This window comes from Saccostrea echinata, unplaced genomic scaffold, assembly GCF_033153115.1.
Source record: "Saccostrea echinata isolate AGI-Se365-2 ecotype Australia unplaced genomic scaffold, CSIRO_AGI_Sech_v1 ptg000029l, whole genome shotgun sequence".
Taxonomy (NCBI): domain Eukaryota; kingdom Metazoa; phylum Mollusca; class Bivalvia; order Ostreida; family Ostreidae; genus Saccostrea; species Saccostrea echinata.
The window spans coordinates 25684105-25694235 of record NW_026889778.1 but is presented as its reverse complement, the minus strand read 5'-3'; the positions used below and the strand labels follow the sequence as shown (position 1 = coordinate 25694235).

The 10131-nt window shown below is 31.7% G+C and overlaps 1 protein-coding gene across 1 annotated transcript; it reads right to left on the bottom strand.

The window, feature by feature from the left end:
* Nucleotides 1–4183: 4183 nt before the first annotated feature.
* LOC133195741 (uncharacterized) lies at nt 4184–8212 on the bottom strand. The gene is made up of 2 exons (XM_061331666.1): nt 8080–8212; nt 4184–6652 (listed from the first exon to the last, which is right to left on the bottom strand). The coding sequence occupies exon 2, from the start codon at nt 6598–6600 to the stop codon at nt 5491–5493; it is 1110 nt and encodes a 369-aa protein (XP_061187650.1). The 5' UTR covers nt 6601–6652; nt 8080–8212; the 3' UTR covers nt 4184–5490.
* Between the last annotated feature and the right edge of the window lie 1919 nt (nt 8213–10131).

The following is a 10131-nucleotide window of genomic DNA, read 5'->3' as shown; positions in this document are numbered from 1 at the left end:
AAAAATAGGGAAGTATTTTTAGTGAGAAGTAATTTTAGCTATTTCATAATGTCCAGAAAAATAGCTATATTACCATCTTGTTAGTGATGTTTAATTTTAGCAATATCAAAATTCTTGCTAATAATGCCAAAATTATCCTCACTAAAATTCCTCTTTATCCGGTACATGTACTAGCATTATCAATTTTATTGTGGCATCAAGCTTGTGTAAAGATAGCTAAGTCTGTGTCGACAACTTGTCTAGAAATCAGTGGCCTGAGTTTAAATCCTTGTCAGTGGCATTTTCTCCATTTGGGTGAATTCAAAAAAAATGACCACCAAACTGAATTTTTTTGGCAAAATTCAACTACTTATAACATATTTTTCACTTATATCATCATATTGCAAATGCATTCTAGTTTAAAATCCTGAAGTGGCAATGGAATAGACAATTGGATTAAAAAGTTTCAGAATTTTATTAGTAAAATTTCTTTTGAAAAAAGAAAATATCATTACACCTTGAAAGACTTTCTAAAATACATAATCACAAGAAATTATAGTTTTTTATGCTTCAAAATGGTAAAAGGGGTATAAATGATTAAATCTAGACCTTGAATGAGTATCTTCTCTTGTACATGTGACAAAAAATTGGCTTTTTGATTGTTATTTTACATTGTTTTTTCAATTCTGGTTTGAAAAGTTTTAATATGAAAAAAATATGAAGCAATAAAATTCCCCAAAGTTCACTTTTTTGTCCGTTCAAGTCAATTCTTTAAATCTAGGCCAAAAAAGAATTGTTATATACTAGTTCTCTGAGAAAAAATACTAGATTTTGAAGTGACCCTATGTTACATTATTGTGTTGCACTCCTGACATCTGATATGTATTTTATTTAACATTGTTTTAAAAATTATAGCACACAATAACCCATTCTTACTTTGTAAATCAATTTGTCGTGTTGATATTTTTCATCGTTTACAGCAGGTTTTTCATATTTTGAAGACCTTAAAACATGATTATTTGCAAAGTGTAATATATATAAATTGTATTTAAAATATATGTGAAATGATGAAAAATATTCCCTGAATTGACTGTAAATTTTCTGTAATTTGTTGATAGACATAGTATTTTGAACATCAAATAGTATCAAGCATTTTTTTCAACTTATTTTTTAGTAAAGATAGTTAAAAAGCATCGGTAATTATAAACCAGTTCTGTTGCACTCCTGACTGCAGTAAAGTTTAAAATTAAAACCATAGAACACAAAAATTCATAAAGTGTTGGCAACATCAAGTGGTAATGAAATTGTGCAATACTTATAGTCCAATACTTCATAATTAAACAGATGAAAGTATTTAAAATTCACATTTTATCTGGAATTATACCCTATTTTATGTCCAAAAAACTAGCTTAAATGTATATTTAGAAGATAAAATATATTTTAAAGCATAATTTTCCTTTAGAAGACAAACACAGTAACCCACCAGAAAAATTCTACTCTTCATTTTTTCTTTATTTTTATTCTTATTGGATGATTTATAATTCTATCATATTTGTTGCACTCCTGACCAAAAGCATTGGTGCCTTTAAAGTAGAATTGTGAAGTGAAAATTACATAAGAACTTGTTCTTTAAAGTAGAATTGTGAAGTGAAAATTACATAAGAACTTGTTCTGTTGTTTCAGTGAAGTTGAGGAGGAATTACTTGAATTTAATGACAATGTTTTAGTGTGTTTATTTTTAACGTTCATTAAAAAAAATCACAAAAAGATAAAAACACATCTGAATTGATAAAATTGAAAAAGGAAGGATTTTAATAATAAAACTGTCAATAATTTAGCATTAAATTATACAAAAAGATCATCATTAATTAATGAATACTTCTAAGCATGAATAGAAGTCTTTTCTTCACACAACTTGAATCTTTAAAAAAATGTGTTGCACTCCTGACCATAGAAATATGGATCTGAAGCACAGACAGATCCTGTAATTGATAAATCTATTTGGTAAAAATGTTCTTAGTGTCTTTATTTTCCAAAATAAAAATCAGAAAATCATATAATGATAATAGTTTTTTGATGCTTGGGAGCAAAACATCAAATGTTGCACTCCTGACATTTTTGGGTATGCACATATACTTGACTCTCATTAATGCTGCTTGTGATTTATATAACATTTTTAAGTTTTAAAATGTATATCAGTTATTATTTTACACTTCCAAAATTCTTTTTTGTCTTAATTTTCTATGAGAATTTTACAATTGATGTTTTTTTGGCAACACTACATTTTTTCTGTTGCACTCCTGACATGGTATAACATTTTTTTGAACATCAGCCACGACCACAACTTGAGTAAACAAAAGTTATGACAGTCCACATTTAAAGCTCAGTACTTTGAATATTATCAGGAAAGTCTTTATTTTCAACATGAAGCATTATTTTTTATTTTACAGATCTCCAAAAAATATTGAAATTTCAAAATGTCACAAAAAGGTGTTGCACTCCTGACAATTTTAGCATCATTTTTGGGCATAACTTTTTTGTTAATTGAGATATCAATGAGATATTTGGAAGGTATTTAGACACTATCTAAAGACATATGCTGAGACATAGAAATCTATTTTCATTGCCTGTATTTTTAGTGTGGGTTGATAAATATGCATTTGGTCATTTTTTTTTAATTCACCCATTTTCTATTTGCCAAGTTATGGAAAGGACACATACTAGTCTTAGGGATGAGTCTGGATTGATGTATTTGAAGAAAAGTCTTTAAATAGAGGGGGGAATTCCTGTACATAGAGAGATTAGTTTGCTGGGAGACGGAATGATGGCTTAATTGATAAAATATTCAACTAGAGACGAAAGGGGGTCAGATATTCCAAAAGTTTTCGTATGACTTATTTTTTGCCTTCGAGTTATTTCCCTTTGCCGATCCATCTTGGAGGTCAAACTAGTTAATTTTTCTCGTTGAGTAACCAATTCTAAATGTTTTTGGCAGAAATATTAAGGACAAAAATCTTGGAAAATACTAAAATTACGAATTAAAGGAAGCTTTTGTGCACATATATTCAAAAGAAAAACTGTGTTATCTTCACCTCATTGCCCAGTATGACATGTTTAAATTGGTTGAATAATGAAGGAATCTTGCTTGTTGACCTCCAATATGGTGACCAAAGGGAAATAACTCTTAAGCATCCATCAAAAACCATCTTATACTAGAATAATTCAAGAATGCCCAGATGGCTTGAACCAGAGTTGCATCTTTGATTCTAAAACAAGGTCATTTTGGACAGGGTCACTGGGTACTTAAATTTTAAATTGTTGTATAGAATTATGTATTTAAGTATAGTTTACCTGTCTACGAAGTCTTACTGAAATCGGAATAAAACTGTAGGAGTAGCATTTTTGAAAATTTGTTTACAGAAAGATGACAAGAGACCAGTCAAGCTTATACTTGAGAAAGAGGTTGCCTAAACTCAGTTATGTCCTGAACTTTACCCAGGGTTATTTGGTTTTAGAAATTCCAAATGCTTGTGTTGGTCATAACTAACATTCAATTATACTAAAGCATACATGCTGCTTGTATTCATTTGGACAGGTCAAAGGAAAAAAAAATTGGTACAAATAACTGCATCATTCAAATTTGACCACACTGCAACAAAAAAGTGCAGGCCAGCTAGCCTAAAAATAAGCTAGCTAGACTTTCCAAAATTAATGGCAAAAAGACTTCTGAAGGAAAAAAAGAGGGCAATCAGACCCCACCCTCAATGTACTAAGAGAAACAAATTTTCAATTTCAATTAACTTAAAGACAAACTATTTACTTCTTTTCTCCATTCCTGACCAGTGGTTTAGCTGGGCCTTGGGAGTGGCCATTTTAACCTTAGCCAGAAAGCTAAGTTGAATTTCTGTTGCTTATACACAGGCAGTGTACATACAAGTCTATTCAAATCACACAAACACAGTATTGCAAAGCTTTATTAGACTACACTCTTTCCAGATAACACAGCATTGAATCGTTTTTCATGATAATACATGTGCGTATAGCCATATATGTACATCATGCTACAGTACATCATAATTTATCATTTACCCGTAGCAAAATTTTGCAGAATGATTTATGATGCCAGGAAAAAAAAACGTATTTGATGAAATGTTTTACAAAACTAGAGTTGCGAAAATAATGAACATTCACTTTTTCAGTAATATTGAACATCTGATTTGAAAAAGGTTACATATCTAGACTAAAAATAAGGTATCAAACTAAATCAAGTATTCTGACTGCAAATTAAAATTAATTTTTATATATGATGAAATCATTAATTCCAAAATCTGAATAGAATGAGAGATAAATAATAAATAAATAAACATATACATCCTACTGGAGAGAAAAAGAAACAAAACATCAACAACAAGGCTGGTCTTATTTTCAAAATCTTCCTGAAAATGATCAGAAAATCCTGTTTGTTTCTTCATTCACCAACAATCTGACACAAGTAAACAACATATCACAAGGAGGGAAAACAACAGATTAATATTAAAATGTCCGACTTCTTCAAAACAGAGCACTAGAAGGAAAAAGAACTAGTCCACATGCAAGACTTGGACTGCTTCAGAAAGACCACCAATTTAATGGAAAATCAAGTACAATTTGATGAAACATTCAGATGAAAACAAAGTTTGGGCTACATTATACAGGTTATACTCACAGACACCGAAAGCTAGAAGTGGAAACCAAACAGCAGATAAAGTGCAGAACAGAAAATTTATAAAACTATGGAAGTTCGAAAAACAGAATGGATCTTTTTTACGAGGCAATGAATTGCTGTGCAAATGTCAAACAAATGTCAAATGTCAGAACAGTTTCAAATGGATAGTATCTACATCTTTGCAAAATTTAAGATGAAATTTCTGTATTCCGTATTAGTTTTTGAAAGCTCTGCACCGGGTGCACCAAAATGAGTGCTGAAAGTATGTGTACATGTATCGATTTCTGCAAAATAAAAGGTGAATGAATGAACAAGATTGCATGAAATCTCAGTACATTTGTACATTTGTATGGGCCTATATTTTACTATTTTTTACATTGTATACATTGTGAATATACTCAGTGTATATTATAAACATGTACAAGTATATCAATATACAGGGGTTTTTTTTCAAATAAGTTCACATTTTATAACATTTTGAAATTGTTAGTATGTAGCATATCATAGTATAAAGTATACAATGATGCATGTTTGACACAATTTTAAGACATGGTGACATATTGCAGGACTTTCATGTGACTATACAACCTACTCATTGACCAATGTATTCCTGACATATTAAATGACAAGCTGTTAGCATCACCAAGTCTGGACTACACCTGCAAAGATGAACACAACACAGATCTTTTGAGTTTCGCAAACATAAACTTAAGCCTAAAATTTAAAAATAACTGGAAGCAAAATTTGTGATTATTGTGTGTTACAAATTTTAGCCTCCGCTTACAACATCAGATCAAGTTGATCACTTAGTACACACTTTGCTTGAACTTCTTTCTCTTCTTGGCTTGCTTCAGTCCCGTGAACGGCACATAGTTTCCGTAAAAATTGTCATAATCTTCATCGTCATCATCATTGTAATCAATATCTTCTTCAAAGTCTGGATAAAATGGCAATGCAGGGGCAGACAACTCTTTCTTGATCTCAATTTCTGTCTCTTTGCTCTCTCTCAGTTTTATGCTTGGCATTCGATTCCGTGAACTTGATTTCTGTGGTCGCTGATTCAAGGCTTGTTTCAACTCAGGATATTTTTCTGCCTTCTGGGAACCTCTTTTACGTTTCCTTGGAGGAGAGCGAGGTACCACTGGTTCCTGCTTCACCTGTCTTTGTAATCTTGAGGCCTCCACAGCTAGTTCCAATGTACGCTTAAACTGATCCCTGGCATACTTCAGCTTTTCCTTGGTAGGCCACATTTCACAATTTTCCTCTGATAACTTTGGTGCTATCGGAATAAGTTTTGTTGGTTGAGTTTTACACGGTTGAACACTGACTTTCTTTACTGGTTCTCGGTCCTCTTTTCCAGACAGAACCATTGTTAGTTTTCTCCTTGACATTTTCAATGCAGATCTTGAATCCAGACAGTAGGGCCCAGGCGTGGCAGACATCTTATTTGGGTCACAAGGCGACAGCACATTAGGGCTGGTATCGAACCCAGAACTATTTGTCCTTTTTAATTTCACATTCTCTGGTGTATCATACAACTTCAACCTATTTTGCAACATTTTCCCTTTAGGAGAGTTCATAATGGCTTTTCCTTTCGGAGATTTCATCAAGTCATTCAAGGCCTCCTTTCCTTTGGGTGACACAAGAATATCATTCAATGCTTTGTCATCAAAGTCAAAATTGAACAAATTGTCTTCAAAATTTGAAAAGAAGTCCTTTTCCCAATCCCCTGAAATGCTAACATCGTCCAGAGGTCTTTCAACGTCCATTCCTGAGACGTCTGTTTTGAGTGGGCTCACATTAAGGTCAGAGTTCAACATTGGGAGATGAGTTGGACTCATTGGCTCCACCTTGATCTGGATGTGAGAGGGCGAAAAGAAGCCGCTATCAAAAGACCCTTCCTGTAGGGGATTCATCTTGCTGAATTTTGGGACAAGTTATCCACAATAACAATCAAGGGCATTCAACCTGGAAAAAAAAACCAGTAGTCTAAGAATGAAAAGTAAGAATATTTCACTTTACTTCCAATTAATTTTGCATGAACATGAATCTGGTAACCTCTTTTGAATGGACAATAAATGTATTTCACACAATGCTTAGCTACTTTCTCAATATTGAAACTTTATAATGCCATGGTCTACAAATAACGAAATACAAGTCAAGAATCAATGTGTCATTGTGTTGAATAACTCACTGACAAAACTTTTACTCAAATAAATCAAATTTTTAGACATTTGTATTACTATTTGAATGAAAGAGTCCAGTAAAATAAAGTAAAAAAAATAATAATCAAATTCTTACAGAATAGTCAAAATATGTTCCATCCAAAAAAGTGCTTGTCCTTTTGAATAATCAACTATTAAGTAAAGGGATAAAAAGAATGTGGTACTGTAGTTCTTTGGTGAGAATTTTTTTTAATTACTCAGACTTTAACAGGTTGTCAATTAAGTCACAGAGTCATATAATTACTCCATGCAACACTTATTTTGGCCCCTCGGGGGTGTCAAAAACAACATATAATGTTTGTTTATCAATCACAGTGATACAAGAAGTTCATTTATGTAATACATAATTTATACATTGTGTTTACTATTAAATTAACTAGTCATACTCATTATACATTGCCTTCAAGCAATTTTTTTTCACCTTATACAAGGACAAAATGGCAAGTTAAAGAGTTTTCCATCTTTATCTGGTAGTAATTTAATAAAATCTCATAGAAATCAAGAAGGAAAAAAGAATTACCATCATTTTTTTTTTTCACTATAAACATGTATAATGATGTTAAAATTTTCTTGCAATTGAAAATAAACAGCAACCTGTATTTTAAATCATACCTGTTTTGCATCTCAATTAAGGTTTAGCTCTTGTGATGCACATATTCCATTGCAAATTGTTTACAAGTGATTTTTAAAATTTAGAAAAATACTTTAGCTTGTTCGATTTACTCAATTTGATATTAACTTGACACCTGTGTATACAAGCTGTTCAATCTTACACATTATATATCCGAACACACACTGTTCTGCCATATAGGTATACACTACCTGTAATAAACAATGCATGATGACCAATCTTCCACGGTGTAAAGTAAACATCCTAATGAGTGACACGAAAAACAAATTTCAACACTCGACCAACTATTTTTATAAAAAGTATATTCTCTTGAAAATAACCTTCATAAATTCTAAAACAACAACAAAGGTTCCCCATCAGATACAATGAAAAGTCGTCATACAGTATGAATACATCTCAAACTCATCACACAATGAAGGAACGTCAATGACTGTTTACCAGCTGGCGATCGGATTGTCAACAAATTTTACACACCAATACTGCTGCAAATGGAGGCAATCGGGGTATAAAACTAAACACTCATAGTTTAAAATACTTACTGGATAAATATTTCTCCTTATCGCTTTCGTATTTCCATTCATTCGGCAGTGTAAATCATTGACAGTTTTTTCGATGTCGATTTCCCTCTTCCAAGTTGGCGCCATGAAGCTCGGTCTACGAATTTATTTGATTGGTTGAGTATATTTAACGACCAATCAAATTTCAAGGCTGAGTACGGTATTCACTAGCTTGAAAATAGTCTTTGATGTTTACATGAGAAAGTTGTTCACCCAGAACGCTCCGTTTTCTGTAATGAATGGATATATTAAACTTAGTTTTAAAATAAAATTCAACTTGGTATAATTTTAATTTTAAATAAACCAGCAGTAACTTATAATTTATGACAAATTCTGCTGGATAAATAGAAATAAAACGCCAAAATGATATATATTTTATATTATTTATTCAGTTATGTAAATTTACAAAAAAAAGGCACATTCCCAGAGCTATGTGCAATGATTCTTTGCAATCTCTTTCATTTATAATGTTTATGGAGGATACATATCAGGTGTGTTTTTAATGATCTTTTTTTTTTTTTGACTTGAAGACATCTTTACCGAAAGATCAATAAAAAAGAGTAAATAAGTGCTAAAATTTGACATCTCATGATGCCTCCATTCCTTTTTTAAAAATAGAATTAATCATTAAATAAAATTTGTCTAGCACGTCTGAAGTCGTATGTTGGACGCATACTAAGAACGACTTAACCATTTAGATGTTTTGTATTGAATAATTTCATTGGTCAAACTTCATGACTTCTTAACCAATGAAGGAAAAGATTTTCAGTTTATGCACTCCAGAATTTGCTATATTTAGCCGTTTGGAGAAGGTATGTCTGTTGTAATAATGAGAAAATATTTGTTATTTTGCAACTGATAGCTTGTGTGCTATTGTAGTACCAATTACAATGAACTGAGAAAGATAACCAAGTGATCTGCATTCCGTGTGCACGTTCAGAATTTGTGTCAGGGATGCTCTCGAAAACTAATTATCCATGTTTACTCGAACTCGAATATCGACCAAGAAATTTATGATTATGGATATGATACACTTAACTGAATGCATACTTTTGATGTGCATCATCTTGTTTTCTCGTCAGATAACTTTGATATGACTGTGAAGTTTCTCAAGAAAAGAAAATCTGGTCGTCAAAACATCACTGCTCTAGATAAATATTTCAACAATAAGCAGGCATGTTGACATGCCTGATGAAGTGTGAAACTTGGAGAATAGAGAATGCTTAGGTGATCCTGGGAGGGCTTAGGGATGTAGCGTGTCAAAATGTTTTTATTAAGCTCATAAATAATATTAATTTAACAGAGAATAATCAGATATTAGGCACATTTTTCTATGTTGAACATAAATTGAAAGTTAAAATAAGAAAAATGGATAAGTATGGCTTACACATTTTTTCACAGCCTGTGAATTTTTAAAAATCCAGATACTATATTTTCTTCCAAAATTTGCTCACAGGCTTTGAAAAGCTGAAAGACTGTCCATGTGATAGTGTCTGTATTCAGAACTGCTCCAGAAGATGATACAATACTATAGTTGGTAGTCAGAATAACCCACTTTGTCTAAGGACAGGCTTTTGATCACCATGATTATAAAACTTCCCAAATAAGCTGAATAAAACTAATTTTGAAGTCAAAGTATCACATATTTTAACTAATAAAACTAACCTTTTGCCTTAGAACCCATTTTCTTCTAAAGCATCAGTTGAAACAATGTGTGAGAGTTTCATCATGTATAATAACTTCTAAAAGTAAAATTAGCTATAATTTCAGCTATAAATCCAAAACTGTAATCTTTTATGAAAGTTAGATTTGATACCATGATCTTTCTAAGCTCACCTAAATGATGTTATGAAGTGCTTATGCTATACATCTAAGAGCTGACATCTATTCCGATGTCCATTATTAAAATGTTGGGAAAGGTATAATGACCAGTAACTGTAAATACTGGCTGAGCCAAATTTGTAAATATAAATGATGCATCTATGGATGGATTTTACCAATATTGCACATGACTTAATTTTGTGCATAAATGAC